The 21,471-nt window shown below is 42.1% G+C and overlaps 1 protein-coding gene across 1 annotated transcript in view; it reads left to right on the plus strand.

The window, feature by feature from the left end:
* LOC134620375 (protein NLRC3-like) overlaps window positions 1-21,471 on the plus strand; it is a 46,417-nt gene that overhangs the window by 15,559 nt on the left and 9,387 nt on the right. The window contains exons 7-8 of the mRNA XM_063466536.1: window positions 9,958-10,131; window positions 16,909-17,082. Coding sequence (XP_063322606.1) covers window positions 9,958-10,131; window positions 16,909-17,082 — 348 coding nt within the window. The remainder of the gene's footprint in view (window positions 1-9,957; window positions 10,132-16,908; window positions 17,083-21,471) is intronic.

The raw sequence follows: 21,471 nt of genomic DNA on the forward strand, positions 1-21,471 counted from the left end.
GCATTGGAGCGTGCACAGCGTCGTCCACACTGAGCTTTGTTGTGAGCGCGTGGACTCGTCTGCAGAACATTTCCAGTACAATAACCAGCTGTGCATGCGCCCCAAGCAGCAGCTTCAAGCTCACCTCAAAGAAGTTTAACAGGAAGGACGACTCGTCCATCATGCGTCCAGCTGTGACCGTGTCCACAGCAGAGTGTCACCGAGGCTTCATGCTAACACGCACACATGATGCTAATACACCACGAGCAGCTGCTCAGTGGATTTGGAGGAGAAATGTCTGCAGCTTCTCACAGGCAGTATGCAGAAAGTGGATCTCCACAAAGACTGTGGAAACCTCATCCCAGACTGTAAATCCACACTTGTCTGCACAAAACTTCTCACACGTTCCCGTCACAAGTGTCTTCTAAGTGAAGCTACCAGGTTCAGGTCCAGCTCTGTTTATCTGGGGCTGCAGCAGATGGGTGATCCATCCTCATAAAGCAACACAGACATCAGATATGCAAACACAGCATCATACAACACAACCAAGAGGTCCAAAGAATTTTCTCTGCATTTCTGTGGCTGATGCTGCTGGAACAAAGCTGTTTGAAACCTTGTTGTTCTGCACTTTGGGACCTGAAGAGGAAACTGAACCTCTGTGCAGAGGGTTCAATGGAAGCAGCCAAGCGCTTTAAGTGTCTGCTGAACAGGGATGCTGGTTCAGCTGTGGCTCAGCACAGTTTCACAGTGTGACTCAGTGAAAGCAGCAGGAAATCAAAGCATGACGCTTTCATCAGTGAGGAAATAAGAACGTTTCATGTAACATGACAGATGCTGGAGCTCTTTCACTCACAGCTTCACAGTTTCAGCTTCAAACTTCTGCTTTTTTTGTTCAGCTTTAGTGTAGAGCCTTCACCACAGTCCCACTGTCAGCCTCCTGAACTGGGAGTTTGTTTTGTTTTAGACACTGATATTTCTTCTTCAGTTTTTTTTTATTTCACACAGTAAAAAGTGATAACGTTTCATGTTTTTATGTTTCATGTTTTCTAAACTTCTACATTCTGAACCTTCTTCAGCTCTGAACAGATTGTGAAACACTGAATGATTTCAAGCTCACACTTTGTCTAATAACTTACATCTTTCATTCTTTATACAGATTGAGGGACTGTGGTTTGTCAGAGATCAGCTGTGATTATCTGGCAGCAGCGCTGAAGTCCAACCCCTCCCATCTGATAGAGCTGGACCTGAGCTGGAACAAGCTACAAGATTCAGGAGTGAAACAGCTGTGTGGTTTCCTGGAGAGTCCGGGATGTGGACTTGAAACTCTGAGGTCAGTCACCATGTTTTAGTTTTGCTGAGATGAATATGATGTGAAAGTTGTGCTGACACTTTGAATCATTAGGCCCACAGACACCTCTATACAGGAAGTCTGGTTCTACTCTTTGTAGAACTTCTGATCCCTGATCCTCTGAGTCTGACTCAGTAGATAATGCAGAGTTCTGAGCTGATATCTAGTCAACCAATCAGGTGTTTGATCTCCAGCCCCACCTTATTATCACCCCCTCTCTCTCTTTCACATCTGAATAATCTTCACTTCACATTTCAGTCAGTTCAGATTTCATTAGCACATTAACTTTAGCATAATCCATTTTAATCCAAACACTTTGGGTACCGGTATTGGTTCTGACATAAACGGTAGTAACCAGACCGAAAAGCAGCGCAAATTTCGGTGCTTTATTTCGGTGCTTTTTTTTTTCATGACATGTCATACACTTTGGATTCTAGCCAATCATTTTACCTTTACAAGGATAGTAGGCGGGCCCAGGTACGTACGTTCTTTTAGAGCAGAGCTACAGATTAAAAATGCCCAAGGTGAAGCGGTCAAAAGTCTGGCTGTACTTCACAGCAAAAGATGCAAACTCAGCAGCCTGCAACAAGTGCTTTAAGCCCCACACCCCCGGTACCGCGAGCAAAAAGGAGGAGATCACGTTTAATCGGTTATAACACGGGGTGAGAAATATAAGTCCAGACATGTGTGGTATCAACAGAAACCTCTGAATCTCAACTAAAATGTCATACAAACCATTTCTACAACCACCAAACTCAACGAAAACAAGCCATGATTAAACGAGCAGTTATGTAAATGCGCACAAGTCCGCTAAACAAACAAGGCGAACCAGAAATTCTCCAGACTTCATGTAACCGGCTAAAGAAAGGCTGGTTATCTTCCAGAGCTATCACCAATTCCAAACACCAAGTTTCACCACGCTCTGACCAAAATTCACTGAATGAGCCGCAAAAGAAGACCACAAAAACACACAGCGGCGCAAATGCGCTAAGACAGAAATTGGCTTACCGTCGAGATTTCCTCCGTTATTTTCGCCGGTAGCCGGTAGCCACGTGATTAACAGCGGTTACCATGCCTACCTAGTCACATCAGAGCCGTTTTCCGTCAACAACCTCCATTTTAGACGCACCTATAGACACGTGACTGGACAGACGTCACATGCAGTAAATCTGGGCCCACGTGGGTTTTGGCCTTGGAACATCTGATTGGTTGAAGTAACGTGAACGTGGCATCGTTACTGTGACTCTATTGGCTCAAACAATTAAAAAGAGGTGTCAATCATACAAAGTGACCAAAAGAAACCAAAGTTACAGCCCCTCAGAGTTTAAAGGGCCAGAGGCCAATTAAGCACTCCATGCAGGAAAGGCCCATTACCATGTAAATGTGTGGTTAATTCTTTAAAAACGCATTTAAAAAAAAAAAAAAAAAAAGCATTTTAGGCATGTTAATAAAATTAATTAATTTCTGCTCTTAAATACCTAAAAAAATTAACTGGCGTGGTGTCCAACTGTGTGCCAGAATTGGACATTTTTGTACAACGTCTGGATATTCATGTATTGACAGCGCTGTAATTTTTCACTGTTTCACTTTAAAAACATAAATCTTTGCACAGATGATGCTTATATGTTGGTACGGTTCTTATCATTTTGCAGAAAAAAAGACACCGCTAAAAATTAAAACATGAGAGGCTTTTGGACAAAGTTTGTGTTCTCCATTCTTTAAGCACCGGTTCGAGCACCGTTTAAGCACCGGCACCGTTTCAAAACTACCAATTTGGCACCGGTATCGGATAAAACCTAAACGATACCCATCCCTACACCTTTCTCTTTGAAACTTTGTTTGTCAGTCACAGTATATCGGGTACAATCCTCTTTTTCACTGAGTCACACACATTCAGAGATCAGAGTGTCCTGTGTGTGCTCTCATTCACTCACACTCACTCTCATATGGCTGAAGTCTGTTTGTACACAGGCTGTCAGCTGGCCTGAGTTAGGCCTGTCTCTAAAATCATTATTTTATTACTTTTATTCTGATTCATCAAAGCCAAACTCAAACATCTTTATATTTACTGATTATGTTCTCATCAATAATTAACAGTCAGTACATTCAGATATGAATCATAATTCAGTGTTTTACATATTATCACAGATGGACTCCACAGGAGATCTCCTTTATGAAGAAACTGTGAAAGTTTGTCCAACAGTGGGAAACATTTCAGAGAACATCTCAGAGAATATCTGTAAAGCAGAAACTAAACATAATAATAGAAGAAAAGCAAAATAATGATCCAAATCCTGCTCTGAGACTATCAGACAGGCTTCCAAAGACTGCTCAGCTCTCACACTTAGTTAAAGACGTTGGTGCTGTCCACAGATCAGCTGACCTGCTGGGTCACCTTGATCAGCTTTGTTTCTTGGAGATAAAGGCTGAACCCTTTAGAGCTTCAGTTCTCCAGAGCAGCAGGATGTCTGAGGTCTGCAGAAACACAAAAGCACAGCAGCTAAAAATAGTTGTTCAAAGAAAACGAGGTGGGAGCTGCTGGTTCCTGAGCTTTGATACTGGATTAGCTTCAGTAGTTATTACCATCACTGCTGTAGGAGCTACATTTAGTCACAGCTGATCTTTGAACAATCACAATGACTAATGTTATAAAATCAAGCAGACAAAGAACCAATGAGAGTGTAGAACAGGATAAAGAGCTCCTGTGATGGTGGCAAAGAGATGAGCAGCAGATGGCCGTCTACATGTTGTAGTGGTTTACTATCACCAGGGGGCGCCGTCACGGCCACGCAGTCAGTGGGCTGCTCTGCTTGTGCTGATGTTGGTGAAGCTGAAGTGAAAGCAAGTGTTAAAACAATGAAAAGTGTCCACTGCAGCTTCCATCTGAGCTTCTCATGTTCTTCTTCTTTGATCCTCCATGTTCGTGCTGAACACTGCTGTTGCTCTCTTCCTGTTCCCGCCCACTTTCTAACCAATCAGCATTGGAGCGAGCACAGCGTCGTCCACACTGAGCTTTGTTGTGAGCGCGTGGACTCGTCTGCAGAACATTTCCAGTACAATAACCAGCTGTGCATGCGCCCCAAGCAGCAGCTTCAAGCTCACCTCAAAGAAGTTTAACAGGAAGGACGACTCGTCCATCACGCGTCCAGCTGTGACCGTGTCCACAGCAGAGTGTGACCGAGGCTTCATGCTAACACGCACACATGAAGCTAATACACCACGAGCAGCTGCTCAGTGGATTTGGAGGAGAAATGTCTGCAGCTTCTCACAGGCAGTATGCAGAATGTGGATCTCCACAAAGACTGTGTAGAGCTCGTCCCAGACTGTAAATCCACACTAGGGATGCAACGATACCAATTTGTTCAAACCGATCCGACACCGATACTTGGATCTGAGTACTTGCCGATACCGAGTACAAAAACCGATACTTCTACCACACACAAGTTAAACTTAACCGGTAGTAAAGAAACGACCCCACACAACTCTTTAACACAAACGAAACGTTTACTGAACGTAAGGGCAGAGACAAATACTGTACAACACATCCCTTTTTTTATGATATTGATATTCCAATACCTTAACCAAATGAAATACACTGTATAAATGAAATAATTCCCTTTCAAATTATATTAAACAACCCAACTTATGTTATCACCTTTTGGTAAGTGACTCACTAATATACACTCCAAAACACGTTATATAAATCCACTAAACATACAATATTCACACATGGGCCCCACACACACTCACATTCACACTTGTTGCAGGCCTGTTTGCTGCTCACGCCGGACGATGGAGAAAAATCCTCTTCTCCCCAGTAAGAGCACAAAAGTCTGACTTACAGTTCCGTTGCTCGGTAGGTCGCCATTCACCAGTCCCACACTAAATCCACTCCCTGCGGACCCGATGCTGTCTCTGCTACAGCGCGTTAGCCAGTCACTGTCCAGCTCTCCGACAGTCCATAGCAGCTGCCTCCGTGGCGCAGCCAAGCAGTCCGGGCTAGCCTTTAGCCTCGGCGGTCATGGCTGGAAACACAGTTTTCCACGGACGGTGGTGCGACCGTTGAAACAAAAAGTCACTTCACCCACACTCTGTTGCGAACCTCTCACACGGTCAGCTTTCTAGTCACACACTCTTTTGTGCAAGTTAACCTCAGTAAAACTAGCCGAGTCTCTCACTTTGGTTCAGCTAACCTCGTGCATCTCTCCATGCCGTTCTCTTCTGTGGACTGTGAACACCTTATGTGGCGTTCAAGTCCATGGGAATTATGATTATCTACTCCCAAATTCCCATCCGGGCTACATAAGGATCGGTTCATGGTATCGGTTAACTTTTACGAGTACGAGTACGCACACATTTTACAGTATCGGCCCCGATACCCGATACCAGTATCGGGATCGGTGCATCCCTAATCCACACTTGTCTGCACAAAACTTCTCACACGTTCCCGTCACAAGTGTCTTCTAAGTGAAGCTACCAGGTTCAGGTCCAGCTCTGTTTATCTGGGGCTGCAGCAGATGGGTGATCCATCCTCACAAAGCAACACAGACACCAGATATGCCAACACAGCATCATACAACACAACCAAGAGGTCCAAAGAATTTTCTCTGCATTTCTGTGGCTGATGCTGCTGGAACAAAGCTGTTTGAAACCTTGTTGTTCTGCACTTTGGGACCTGAAGAGGAAACTGAACCTCTGTGCAGAGGGTTCAATGGAAGCAGCCAAGCGCTTTAAGTGTCTGCTGAACAGGGATGCTGGTTCAGCTGTGGCTCAGCACAGTTTCACAGTGTGACTCAGTGAAAGCAGCAGGAAATCAAAGCATGACGCTTTCATCAGTGAGGAAATAAGAACGTTTCATGTAACATGACAGATGCTGGAGCTCTTTCACTCACAGCTTCACAGTTTCAGCTTCAAACTTCTGCTTTTTTTATTCAGCTTTAGTGTAGAGCCTTCACCACAGTCCCACTTTCAGCCTCGTGAACTGGGAGTTTGTTTTGTTTTAGACACTGATATTTCTTCTTCAGTTTTTTTTTATTTCACACAGTAAAAAGTGATAACGTTTCATGTTTTTATGTTTCATGTTTTCTAAACTTCTACATTCTGAACCTTCTTCAGCTCTGAACAGATTGTGAAACACTGAATGATTTCAAGCTCACACTTTGTCTAATAAACTTACATCTTTCATTCTTTATACAGATTGAGGAGCTGTGGTTTGTCAGAGATCAGCTGTGATTATCTGGCAGTAGCGCTGAAGTCCAACCCCTCCCATCTGATAGAGCTGGACCTGAGCTACAACAAGAACCTGCACGATTCAGGAGTGAAACAGCTGTGTGGTTTCCTGGAGAGTCTGGGATGTGGACTTGAAACTCTGAGGTCAGTCACCATGTTTTAGTTGTGCTAAAACATGATGATGTGAAAGTTGTGCTGACACTTTGAATCATTAGGCCCACAGACACCTCTATACAGGAAGTCTTGTTCTACTCTTTGTAGAACTTCTGATCCCTGATCCTCTGAGTCTGACTCAGTAGATAATGCAGAGTTCTGAGCTGATATGGATGAGCGGACTCAGGCAGCCTGACAGATTTGATGTCCATGTCTTCCCTCCTTGTCCTAATACACATAAACATGAATATCCTTGCAGGTCAGATCTTATCAGTCACACCTGTTAGTGAAGCTCTCCTCTAGATTGTAGTGCTTGTTAAACTAGGATGGTTTGAGAAGCCTGGACCGCAGACTCCAAGGGAAGTTATCACTTGGAAAGACCAAACCAACCTATTAGAGGTGTTTGCACTAACATAGAATTATAATCAGATTTAAACCTTTATTGTTTCACAAAGGGTTAAAAAGTGAATGTGCACAGAGAGGTTGGTGGTGAGATGGGCACTTCCAGCACTGTACATGTGTTCCAGCTCAGTGTTCATGGAAATAATCCGGAGAGCAGGATTCCTTGATAAATGTCACATCTTCTTAAAGTTATAATCCACAGGGCAAACCTTGAAACTAGCACGTTCACTTTAGCATAATCCGTTTTAACCCTTTAAGACCGGTCGGAGCGGGCACGCTCCATTTTGCGTAACTATTTTTAATCTCTGTAGAACCGGAACCACGTAAGCTAGCGCAGTATTTTTTATTTTTTTTTTTGCATATTTTTTGCAGCTTGTCCTAGGTCATGGTTTCCTTCCACATATGGTTTTGCAAAAATTGCATAAAAATGGTAAAATGCCTGTATTTGTATTGCGCTTTACTAGTCCCTAAGGATCCCAAAGCGCTTTACATTTACAGTCATTCACACACTGGTGATGGCAGCTACATGTAGCCACAGCCACCCTGGGGCGCACTGACAGAGGCGAGGCTTCCGGGCACTGGCGCCATCGGGCCCTCTGACCACCACCAGCAGGCAACGGGTGAAGTGTCTTGCCCAAGGACACAACGACCAAGACTGTCCAAGCTGGGGCTCGAACCGGCAACCTTCCGATTACAAGGCGAACTCACAATTCTTGAGCCACGATCACCCCATCGCCCCAAAAAGCACTTGTAGCAACAAAAACATAATAATCTTCCAGAAACACGCTTTGCCGATCCGATCAGCTCTTCGTAACACTTCCTACGTTGGCGTAGACGTCAGTGCGAACTATCGCATGTCTGCCATTACCTGCCCGAAACCGGAAGTGATGTCATTTTTGTGGAAAATGTAGGGGTTTTTTGTTGTTGTTTTTTTTTTTTTTTTTTTTTTTTACCTCCAGGGCCGTATAAGCCTATACTGGTGTTTTTAAAAGTTATTTTTTACTTAATGACTTTCTGTATCGTTTCTGGGATGCTTAGAACTCAAACTGCACTGCTGGAAATAGTTTATTTTGATGCATATGCTTATTTTGCAAATTTGGATTATAATATTTATTTCCATTTTTTCTGCAGTATATAGAAATTGGTGTATTTCAAAAATAAAACTATGAAGACAAATAAATGTCCTGTTGTTGTAAACTATTTTTTGCAACTTTTTTGTATTTACAATTTAGAGGGATAAACCTCTTAAATTTCTCTAACTAGAAATATATATAAAACACAAACAAAAATTATTTTCAATTTTTTTGTAGTTTATTGCACTTTTTTGCAATTTATGTAGTTACTATGGACTTAAAGCATACATATTATTAAAATTTGGGCTATAATGGTTGTATTGATGTATAGCAACTTGAAATGCTCCCAAAAATGGCACTACAGTATGTGAAAATATAAAGATAAGCTCTAGTGGACTTGGTTCTTTGGTGGGTCTTAAAGGGTTAATCCAAACACTTTTCTCTTTAAACTCTGTCAGGCACAGTATATCCATTACAATCCTCTTTTTCACTGAATCACACACATTCAGACATCAGAGTGTCCTGTGTGTGCTCTCATTCACTCATATGGCTGAAGTCTCTTTGTACAGAGGTTAACCTCAAGAAATCACATGATAGGGTGGGGCTGGGTTTCACAATGAGCTCACCCAAAACCTTTGCTGATTGTGACCTACACTCATTTTCACACCCTAGAAATAAAGAAACTTCTTGGATGAGAGGTGAAACGTCTTCAAGAAACTTAAAGAAGTCCAGATGCCTTTTTTCTAAGCTCTTTCGATGACTGCGAACCTTCAAAAACACCTCATCAGTGGGACTCTCAGAGCTACCAGCCCTTTCCTAAAATCACAAAGCTCTTCATTGAAATCAATGATATCAAAGCTGGAATTAAAAGAGTCCAAGTCTTCTGCTGACTCAGCATCACATTCATCTTTGTCCTTGTTCTGCATCCCCACCATGGACTTCATTCCTTTCCAAGCCAGCCTTGAGTGTCCTTTATTCAGCTCATCCTCTGCTTTACTTTTAGACCTGATTTTAGCTGCTTTATCTCTCTTTCGACAAGTTTCTGTGCCTCAGTCTTTTTCTTCTCTCCCTCATAACAAGACAGTTTCTTCTGACTGAGAAGATGTTTGAGATATTTACTAATCCAGGGCTGCTTATTGGGGAAAATACGTCCCTTTTTCAAAGTAATCCCCATTTTCCCAGAAAGAAATGTAAGTAGAAATAAATGATCTAAGTGAGAACATGAGCCTTTAAAAAGGCTCTTCTGAGGCTGCTGCCAGTGGTCAAAGCCTCCAACAAAGCTCTGTAAGTAAATATGTGATCATAGCTTTAGTTTTTAAATGTTTATTCTAGTTAACATAAATCAGGTGGGAACAACTCAAATAAAATTTCAAAAATATTAAGTGATCATCTGTACTCAGTTTGTTCAATACTGAATACATTCGAGCACAAATTGTCCACATTTCTGAAATATTTCTGTGTGTAACTGTTACCAATTTAGTCCTGGCTTGTGGTTGTTATCTAAGGGATAATCATCAATTCTACTAAAACAAATACAAAATAAAGAAATTTGACACATTGTGTTGATATCAAAAGCACACTGAACAATTCAGTGTTGTTTTACTGCTGTTCTCTCTTCACTTCTTCTCCTCTGATTCTCTCCACATGTTGCTCTGCATAAGTGCTCAGTTTCCTGACAAAAACAAGATTAAATATTGCTAAAAAATAATAGTATCTCATTACACTTCAACATCAGTGTTTTATTTTTGTAATTGTTTATCTGTTATTTTTCAGACTGTGTCACTGTGACCTGTCAGAGAGAAGCTGTGAAGCTCTGGCCTCAGCTCTCAGCTCTCAGACCTCTAATCTGAGAGAGCTGGACCTGAGTAACATTAACCTGAAGGATTCAGGCGTGAAGCTTCTGTCTGAAGGACTGAAGAGTCCACACTGTACACTGGAAACTCTCAGGTGAGATCAAGCATTTTTCTTTCATCAACTGACAGAATTAGCAGATTAATAATAAGGCAGTCCTCTAATAAGAGGAGAAGTGGAGGTGTTTTGAAGGGCAACATACTCTTATGTTAACAATACAGGAAGTAGTTCCTGGGAACTGCTTCCTTTGTTATTGTCTAAGTAGAAACATGATGGTGAAAACAGTGATGAGTTTGCAGAGGTCAATCCACAGTACACAACACAACAATGCTGTGTGTGCTGAAAGCAGACTTCTCACAGATTCTGAGACTGCAGGTTTCATCACTGTCCAACCAAAATTCACTGAACCAGCAGTAAATGAACGTCCAAAACTACGCTTCATGTTTAAAAAAACAGATGATCAGGGGGATTTGTGTTTACATCTTTTTTGTGGGGTCTGTTCATTTGCTGTTTTAGCTGTTTGGTGGTTGTTGAGATGGTTTTGTGAACTTTCAGCTGAGATTCTGACATTTCTGTAGATACCACACATGTCTAATTACTTTGTATAGCATGAATGGCCATAACGAGGTTTTTAACAGTCAGAAAAGTTGTAAAACTTAAGAAAATATAGTTAAAAGTCCAAAACCTTCTACGTCTGGTCGCTTGTGGTAAGGAGCAGATCAAACGAGTAAAGAATTACGTTATAATTATAAATGGCTTCAACAGCACATTCAGGTCTGTGAGACTCATTCAGACACTGAGCCGTGGCTCTGTGCTACATGCACATATTTCTGCATCTCTGCCATTCAGACACACTTTATATGTAGTTTATTTTATGTAGTATTCAATACTGAACTGTACATTTAGTCTTTTTAAAGGCAGCAATTTTTATTCAGTGTTTTCATAAAAGCCTTATTTTTATCCATTTACTGCTATTAGGAAGAACACACATGAGGTTTAAGACCTGGACGAGTTTGAAAACTTTTTGTCCTCCACAATGGAAAATGGGTGGAAATAAAAATGGGTATCGCTTTAGCCAGCTCCTAATTTTATCAGTTCTACTCTCAGCGTCTCCTGTATATCTCCTATATAAATTCTGCACTCAGCTTTGTGGTCTCCAGTATCACTGAAATGCAGCCAGATGCTGCTCATCTTGCCTTTTCACTCTTTCCTGACACGCTTGCATTTCAATACAGCTCCCCATTTCTCTGTGTACCTGGTCTCTACCACTACCCTTGCTGTCAATGGGACATTTCCGTCTTCTTTCACATAATGGTATGATCCCAGTCTGTCTCTTAAAGTGTTTGGTAACATGGTTTGCTCATCAGAATAACATCTCAGCCGTGCTCACATTGATTATCAACAAGCCTGAAAATTCATCAATATTTGACATATGAAATTATCTCAAGAGCTTGATTTGGCCCACGGGCCATATGTTTGACACCCCCGGTTTACACAGTTTGGTATTCAATGTACAAGTGAGTTAGCTCTCAGCTAACTAGCAGACAAGCTAACTGCTGGGACTGCGTCTTTCTAACAAGAGCGTCAGACTCTCAGACTGGTTTTCTTTGTGGATGATGATGTATTCTCACACTGATCCTTCATGCTGATGCTGCCATCCACCCACTGCTCCTGGATTCCTCATCATCATCTCCATCAGCCCTCACAATACTCCACCTTCATCAGCTTCATGTTCAGGAGCCTGGATGGACAGTAATTCTTTCCATGGGTTATTTTGGGAAATGAAAGACTGATTCATTTCTATTTAGTCTTGTGATGTGCAGCTTTGTTCAGAGCATTAAGGCCCAGCAAAGACTACTGAGGTCATAGAGTCACTGATGAAACCTGTGTGCTTATAGAAACTGAAACAAGATGAACCAGAATAGAAGGACATTAAAATGAAGTGTCGGCTACACAAAGGCAAAGCTGTTCAGTTGTTGGTGTGAGTTATTTAAATGGAGGATGGAGTCAGACTTTAAGCTGCTGGACTCAGTCACTATATCCTGTTCTCCTCATAGAACCTGGATACACAGACTCACCTGTGACACAGTGACACACAGTGTGGGCTACACACACATTAGAAAGTGGATCAGTCACACTTGTGCAATCATTTGTTGTGCTGGGAAACCATGAACACTTTGAATCACCATTAATGGCTTTGTTACAGCAACATTCAATCATGAGTTCAAAAGTAGTGTATTGTGTCCTCATGTTAATAGTACTGCAGTATGAGAAGTGCAACATTCAGTGTGCAGAAACAAATCAGGTGCTTTCTAACAGCAGTATTCCCTTTAACACAGTAACAGTTCAAATATTTCTGTCAATCTGAGCTGAAACATGAATCTAATCAAATCAAATATCAAATCAAAGTTCTTTGCCTCTGCCAGGACGTCAACATTTCATCTAGTTTGTTCCAAACAAAGTTCCCCTCAGAGTCCAGAGCCACCATCATAACATTATAACAGGCACCTTTGACCAACAGCAAGTGAACATTTATAAATGTGTGTTTTCAGAACAGGAACCAGCAGAACTATTCTTCTGTTATCAGGCAGCAGCACAAACGCTCATCAGCTCATTTACTGTGCAGGACTTTGAGTGTGTGAAGTGTGTGTTTGTACTGGACTTCCTTTGGAGAATCTCAGTCAGAAACAAGACAAAGAAAAACTCTTTCAATAATCCAGGTTGAGTTGACAACATGAACTGCATTTATCTTCCTCTGACTTGACATGTTCTTCCTCCTCTGCACCGAGCCAGCTGCTAAGACACACAAGCTCACTGACATTTTCTGATGATAAAGAAACTCTCTTCTTCTGTACAATATGAGCAGTAACAGAGAACAAGCTTTCACAGGTACTGTCCCAGGACTTCTGACCTGATGTTTTCAGTTTTGATATTCTGTATTAAGTTCATTCATATTTTTAAGATCCCTAGGTTTTCTGTTTCTTTATTGTTTAGTAGATTGTCCTCATGTAGTGGCCCTCTGTGTCTCCCTTGTGTAACTGTGATGTTAGTTCTAGTTTTCCTCACCCCGTCATGTGCTGCTCCTTGTTCTCTCTCCCTTCAGGTTGTCTCTGTGTACTTCCTGTGTTGCGTTGAAGGGTCGTGCATGGTGTCAGCACTTTCAGTTTCTGTGTACTTCCCTTCCTGTCACATGTAATTATCCTCAGCCGTGTGCTTCCACTTCCCTCATTACCTTCTGTGTATTTATGTATTTATGAGTCTCCCATAAATACATTATGAGTATTTATGTATTTATGAGTGTTCCGTGTTGCGTCGTCCCTCATGCTGTGTGAACCTCCCTGTGTTTCCCTGTGAGTTTAGACTAATAATTTCCCAGTGTAGTTTTGTTTTGCATGGATCTTTCTTGCCAGCCAATAAAGCTGTGATTTTGAGTCTGAGACCATTTTGGGTCCACACAGCACTTCCTGACATGTACAGATGTTGCAGCTGTGGCCAAGTACTTGTGCTGCATGTTTGGAGCAGCACTCTAATGGACAGGCCTCTGTACTGATGGTGGGCTCTGCTCTGTATCCACCACACTGTTCTCAGCTGAGTCTTCCTCCTGTTCACAATCTGATGAAGCACCAATAGGGCAACTTTTTCTCTGGTGGCTCGGATGTTGTTGCTTCCACAGGTTTCCCTCCAACAACCCTCTGTTCCTTCAGTAAGTTCAGTAAGATCTGGGTAAACACTTGAGCTCCTTGAATCTGGCTCCAGTGCAGCAGCAGCTTTCACATATACAATGTTGGCATTTTGTTTGCGTGTCTCCAGGTCTGTTCTGAATACAGACTTGAATTTGACCACGTAGGCGGGGTCATCATCTGAGCTCTCCATCACCTGAGAGAGACGACAAAACACAGAATCACAGAGCATAAAACCAACTTTTCTCCTCCCAGAAGTTCAGTCACAGACCTGCAACAGAAACAAGAATCAAAGATTCAAATGACGCAGAGCATTCATTTACTTATATACACAAACATGTCCTCTACATATTCATGCTGTATTTACACACACATACAGAGGCTGTTAGTCTCTCACACACAGACAGGACACTGAGAAATACATCATGTTAAATATACCTGCAGGGTTCCAGCTGTGCACTCTGTCCCTGTTAGCTGTGATTGCCATGGCAACCTTGGTGTTGTGCGCGATGCAGGGATGTGTTCAAAGGCAGACGTCTGGCAGCAGCATCATATTTGATGCACTATCTGTACTGAGTGTGCTGACTTTATTTCAAATGTCCCACTGCTGTGCAACATGAATCACATGTTAGCACGTTTCTGTAACTCCCAGGTAACCATGGTTACCCAGCCACGCCCAGTAGTCTCCAGAGAGACCAACAGCAGGTTCATGTTGTAACACCGTGGCTTTCACAGTGTCTCCTTCTTCTACAGTTCATGTGTTCTTCTTGTGATGATGCGTCTTGAGGCTCATACATGCCGTCATTTGTTGATCCTAAGAATGTTCCTCAGACCGACTTCTTCAACAACACTAATCAGCCTGCAGTTTGTAGCTATCCACTTCACTATAGCGTTTGTTAGCTTGTCTTTCTTTGGTTTATCTAGACTCCTCCCACCAGCTGAATCTACGTAGTCTGCCCAAGCCTCCCACCTCTGTTTGTTTGGGTTTGTTTGCTGCCATCAACAGCGTGTAATGCAGTTAAGTGATACTTCAGACATGAAGTACTCCGGTGATAAAAAACTCAACTTTGCTTCCAGATAACTTTAGTTGTATCAACACTGCCTCCTGGAACAGTTTAAAATGAACATGTCAAAGATCTGTACCTGTCTCCATGTTTCTGTCCCCGCCCCTTTCTTTCTGTCCTGGGTCATGTGAGCGCTGCAGTAATATTAGGCCCACCCTCAATGCTCTCATTGGCTGAGACGCATAATGACGCCCATTTCAAGCCAGCACTGGTCAACATCCCTCCTGTGACCCATGGCTTTATATACAGAGCCAGTGAGCACTTTCACTATAATCATCATTTTAAAAACTCTGTTAATTTGCGATAAAATAATTGCTGATGTTAATCAATTAAGGAGTTAATGTAATAATAACAGGTTAAGTTGCCCTAATAATTAGACTTTGATGACAAACTGATGTGATCTCCATGTTTCCTTTGTTGGACTGTGGGCGAGTGTCAGAACTGAATGTACTGAGTAACATGTAGAGTTAAAATATGTGTCAGTTCCAGTTTTAGAGCTCTAAAGTGCAGCTATCATGTTAGGAATAGACAGAAACACTGAGGTCAAATCTTTATTTTACCACTCGCTGCATTCTTGATGTTCATGAATTCAGCAGGTTCATGATTGTCTGCAGCATTAATCTCATATTTCCATCTAAAGTGTTGAATTTGACTGTTTGATGTTCTTTATGATCTCTGGCACCAGTTCATCTGTAGGCTGAGCTCAGTCCATCCATTTAGTGAAATGATGTTTAAAGGTCTCCTTGTTCTGTGAGCGTGCACAGATCCTGAAGCAGAAAGCCTGGGTTAACAGAGACATGATCATCACTGTGATGATGCTCATCATCTCTGACTGGGATTTGAGGTTTTGTCAAAGCAGCAAAGAAAGCCTGGCTATGTTGGACTGGGTGTGGAAGCAGCTCCCAGTTTGAGTTCAGGAGACAGACACCCTCTCTACTTTGAAGATCAGCTTCAAACTTTCCTTTTTGATAAAGCTTATAGTTCGAGCTGGATCAGGTGACCCTGAACCATCCCTTAGTTATGCTGCTATAGGCTCAGGCTGTTGGTGGACTTCCCATGATGCTCTGCTTTCTTCTCCACTCCCCTCTTTTCACTCCTGATGCTTTTATATGTCACTACTGCATGTCCTTAACTTTTGTCTTCTCTCTCCTTATGCCGGGCTCACACTGTGCGATTTTTGGCCCATTTTGAGCCGATTTTTGAGTCGTGCGACCGTTTTGGCGATCGGCCCGAGTTTGTCCTTCACCGTGCGTCGTGCATCGTGTAGTGTACGTGGGGTAACGAGAAGCGATTAACACCTCACGACCAGCTCCCGATCATCAATCGCTTGGTCGGGAGGATTTCAAACATGTTTGAAATCCTCCCGACCGTCGTGAGGGTGTCACCACAGCTTCTCACACTGCGCACGCGCAAACACAAATGTGAGCGAAAAAGACGGCGCAGCACGGCAGTGCAGCGTGTGATCTGGACACAAGCGATGGAGGCACAACTTGTACAACTATGGCAAGCTCACCCGAGCCTTTTCGATGTGGCCTCACAAAATTATCACGACCACAACAACCGTGAAAATAGTTGGATTTACATTGCTGCTCAATCACAGCTGCCTGATCAATGTTTTTCATAAAGTTGATGGTGGTGGTGTGCGTGTCTGTGTGAGTGAAAGACAGAGAGGGAGAGCGACCGACAGAATTTCTGTTATAACCTTCATTTTATGAACGCACAGTGTGAGCACTCAGGTCGCATCAGAGCATCGGGTCGTATAGTGTGAGACCCTGCATCGTGACCTATGAACTTCTAACCCCTGCGAGTCAATCGTACAGTTTGAGCAGGAGCTGAATCGCGCGACTGCAAAAATCGCACAGTGTGAGCCCGGCATAAGTTTGTGTTTTGTTCTTGTCTCTCTGAGCTCATCTCTTCTCTTTCCCCTCACCCTGCAACCAGTCATGGTAGATGCTCTTCCTGGAGCCTGTTTTCACTGGGAGGATCTTTGTGTCAAAGGGAGTTCTTCCTTCCCACCATCACCAAGTGCTGCTCACAGTGGATTGTCTGGTGGTTGGGGCTTTCTCTCTAATATTGGAGGCTGTTACCTTACTCAGTTAAACAGCTTGAGATGTTTTGTGTGTCTGCAGTCTGTCAGGCTGTCTGATCACAGAGGAAGGCTGTACTTCTCTGGCCTCAGCTCTGAGCTCCAACCCCTCCCATCTGAGAGAGCTGGACCTGAGCTACAATCATCCAGGAGACTCAGGAATGAAGCTGCTGTCGGCTGGAAAGAAGGATCCAGGCTGGAGACTGGACACTCTCAGGTAGGAGAATGCCTGATAGAGGAGGAAGAGCTGGAAACATTTCCTGTGTACTTCCTGTTTGTTTCCTGCAGATGACACATGAACAATCACACATGCAGGAATATTTTCAGGGACAGACACGCTAGTCTAGCTGGATAGTACATGGATATTTATGTAGGGGGTCTCCAAGGAGTCTATTTGCAGGAACATTTAGGTCACAGGTGTACCTGAGATAGATGCCACTGTGTACCTAATAAAGTGTCAGCCATGTGTATATTTCCCATGCTGTATGTCCACAGTCACAGTGACAGTCAGTGACACTGACAGAAGGATGAAACAATTCTGTGAATCATTTCAGTCTGTGTGCATGACAAAGAGGCAGACAGGAGCAGCTAACATTTGGAAATGGAAGCTTAAATAATGACAAACTCTACATTCACAGCTGAATTCACAATAAATTTGTTCTCAAGTGCACATTTTTCTGTTATTGTTCTCAAACAACAGAATGAGAATGAAATATTGATTCTAACAGGGCCCATAAACAGCATTAGCTTAGCAGCATTAGCTTATCAGAGTTTCTATCATGGTCACACAAATCCGAAGCAGAGCAAAGTGGCCTACTTAGCAATAGCTGTTGAAGTTGTAGAAAGCAATGATGTGACATTAATGCGAAATAGGCTGCCATGAGTGACTCTTTTGCCTTGCGTTATAACAATGTGAAGGCTTTATGCTAAGTAGGCTGCCATTAGCAGCTAAAGCTAATTTGAGGTGAATAAATATTAGTAGCTAACACTAATACCCTTTTCTCTTGTGTTATAATGATGTGAGACGTTAATGCTAAATAGGCTGCCATGAGTGACTCTTTTCCCTTGCGTTATAATGATGTGAAGGGTTTATGCTAAGTAGGCTGCCATTAGCAGCTAATGCCAATACTAATGCTAATACCTGGTTAGCTACTAATGCTTATTAACCTCAAATTAGCTTTAGCTGCTAATGGCGCCCTACTTAGCATTAACCCCTCACTAATATAATGCTAATTCACATCAAATTAGCATTAGCTGCTCATATTGTTATAAGGAAAGAGAAAACGGTATTAGCATTACCTGCTAATAATTTTTTTACCCCTAATTAGAATAAGCTGCTAAAAGCAGCCTACTTAGCCTCTCACATTGTTAAAAAGTAAGTAAAAGCAATATTAGCATAGTCAAAGTAGCATTAGTTAAATGTTAAAGCTAATGCTTTGTCATCTAAAATTAGAATTAGCATTAACTCTTTAATTTCTTTAGCTAATAACGGCAACCTACTTAGCATTAGCTGGTCACATTGTTATAAAGCAAGAAAATATGGTATTAGCATTAGCTGCCAATTCCTGTTCACCTAAAATTAGCCTTATCCACTAATGGCAGTCTACTTAGCATTAACTCCTCACTATTATAATGCTAATTCACATCAAATTAGCATTAGCTGCTAGGACCAGCCTACCTGGCACTAGCTGCTCACACTGTATAAAGGGAAGGGAAAAGTGTTAGCATTATCAGATAATGCTAACTCACGTCAAATTAGCAGTAGGTAATAACAGCAGCCTTCTTAACATTAGCTGTTCACATTGTTATAATGCAAGGGAAAAGAGTTAGCAGAAAATGATAATAGCATTAGCTGGTAATAATTATTCACCCCTAATTAGAATTAGCTGCTAATGGCAGCATACTTAGCATTTACTCCTCACATTGTTATAATGCAGATGTGTTGTCACTACCCGATCCGTACCGGAAACCCGATCGGTACCCCGCATGCGCAAATGTTACGTCACTTCCTCTCTTTGCCAACATTGCGACATTCAATATATTTGAATGATACAGTTAGCGCCCAGTTAGCTCCTAGCATTTCTCAACAGCTCTGCCTCCTTTTCGACTGCCGGGACATTTAAACAATGGATAATCCGTATACAAACAAATTCATGCTTTTCTCCTCAACAGAGAGCGTCTGTTGAGATTTTTTTGTGTTTGTCTACATTATATTAAACGTTTCATTATCGGAAACATTTTAAGAGACACTTATTATTCTTAAAATCTTAACAGATACTCTAAACCAGAACTATCGTAAAACGCTTCGAGTAGGCAGCTTTCGCGCATGCGGGGTACCGATTGGGTTTCCGGTACGGATAAATTAGCATTGGCTAATAACAGCATTGGCTGATAACAGCAGCCTTCTTAGCATTAGCTGCTCACATTGTTATAATACAAGGGGAAAGAGTTAGCATTAACGGATGATGCTAATTCGCGTCAAATCAGCATTAACTTGTTATGGCAGCCTACTTAGGATTAGCTGCTCACATCGTTATAATGCAAGGGAAAATAGTTAGCATTATATTAGCTGCTCACATTGTTAAAATTGAAGGAAAAATAGTATAGGCTCATATTGTTAAAGTGTAAGAATAAACATTGTTAGCATTAGTAGATAAATTTGCATTAGCTAATAACGGCAAACTACTTAGCATTAGCTGGTCACATTGTTATAAATCAAGAGAATATGGTATTAGCATTAGTTGCCAATGCTTATTCACCTAAAATTATCATTGGCCACTAATGGTAGCTGTTAAAAACTCCCAGTTGTTTTAATCTTTGGGCTGAAGGAGGGACAATACTCGGTGTATACATGCTCAATCAATAATACTTTATTTTCATACAATTCAACACTTATGAGCATAAGAACCATCATGATGGGGAGAGATGCCTGAAGAGGGTCACAGCATGTCTCAAAATGGTGACGGGTTACTCAGCCTTTTATAGCTCCTAGTGGCCCCCACCTATTTGTAAAAGCCTAAACATTCACATGTTTTCTCTCTTACGGCGCCTAAGTTATGACCTCGGCTCCCTGTCTTCATTCTCTAAAGACGGTGGGGGTATGGAATGTGGTCTGCCTCTCCTAAACGTAGACACAAGGTCTTCTGCACACAACATTCTCTTCATGATTCAGCAGTAAAACATGTCAAGAAAACAGTGTAACACATTCACAGCAGATCAAGGATACAGAGTGGTGCACACTTATCTAATGAACTACGTAATGATTATATTCTTCTAACCCAAATGCATGATGGGAACTTGACTACTCACACAGCACACAGTCTAAACTAAAAGATAATATATGTCCTACAGCTGTATCCTAATTCAACTACTTTGATTACAGATATAAGGTAACATATGATAGCATAATAATCTCACAATTCCCCCTTTGATCTCTCCTTACTGGAGAGATCACTTACACCAGGCACTCCATCGTTACAAAGTCCAGTTCTTCTTGGTCCTGAGGCCCTCTGTCCCCCTTTAACGGGTCGACCATATATAGGATGACCTCTGTGTTTAGCAGTTCAGATGCAAGAGAAATTATGATTACAACAACAACAAGTACACATGACACTCCCATTACTCCCCAATTTTCCCACAGCTTTATTTTGGTGCTCCAGTTTTCCACCCCCATTTTGGTGCCACCTTATACCTTTCAAATGTACTTAGACTAGAACCTCTGTCTAAGGAGTTTTTAACCTTTATTTTATTGCTGCAGCTACCAGTATCTTCCAGTTGGGTGATTCTCAGCTTCTTTCTTCAACCTCCAGGGTAGACTACCCTTTGGTCGTTGCACAGATCAGGGGATTATTCTGCCCCGATTTCAAACAAAGATCTGTGTAATTTTGGGGCCACCGCCGTGTCCCCCTTTTTACCAAGAGCCTCTCGAACCTCGTTGGTCTGGTGTTCCTAGATTTTCATGATTATTGCTGTGTTTCTGGGATCCATCTTCTCGAGGAGTCCAAACGCCATGACACTTGACCCCAGTTGCTGTCTCGGCAGTCCCTAAGTCTGTCTCTGCTGTGAAGGGTCCTCATATCTCCGTGTCGTCATCTGGTGTCTGTTCCTCTCTCTGTAAGAGACAGAAAACCAAAACACCTCTCTCCCTAGCCTTGATAATCTAATGTTGTTATCCATTGTTCTTCCAGTGATTCAAAAACAAATTAACCAATTTTTCTAACATTATAAGCTTAAGTTTTACCATACCTAAATTATTAAACCCACAAATAAAGTCATAGAATGTTCATAAAACCATTGTTTGATGTTCAGACTCAACTTCCACTCCCCCCTTTTTGACACACTCCCATGTGTCAATTCACCGGAGCTAGAAAAGGAAGTATCAGAAATTCTTCTCTCGCGTACTGCTGCTCCAGCCTTGTCATCCTGTGTTGGGGAATACAATCAATTTAATTCTCACGTTAGATCTGTTAAACTCCTGGCTCTGCCCAGGGACTGCATCCGCAGAACTACCTAGAAACAAAATCTGTGTGTTAATGTGAACTACACATTTGAAAACTCCCTTTTTACTCACTGTTTTTTCCCTCATTGTCGAATGCATCTCTTAGTG

Source organism: Pelmatolapia mariae, linkage group LG3_W, assembly GCF_036321145.2.
Source record: "Pelmatolapia mariae isolate MD_Pm_ZW linkage group LG3_W, Pm_UMD_F_2, whole genome shotgun sequence".
Lineage (NCBI taxonomy): Eukaryota > Metazoa > Chordata > Actinopteri > Cichliformes > Cichlidae > Pelmatolapia > Pelmatolapia mariae.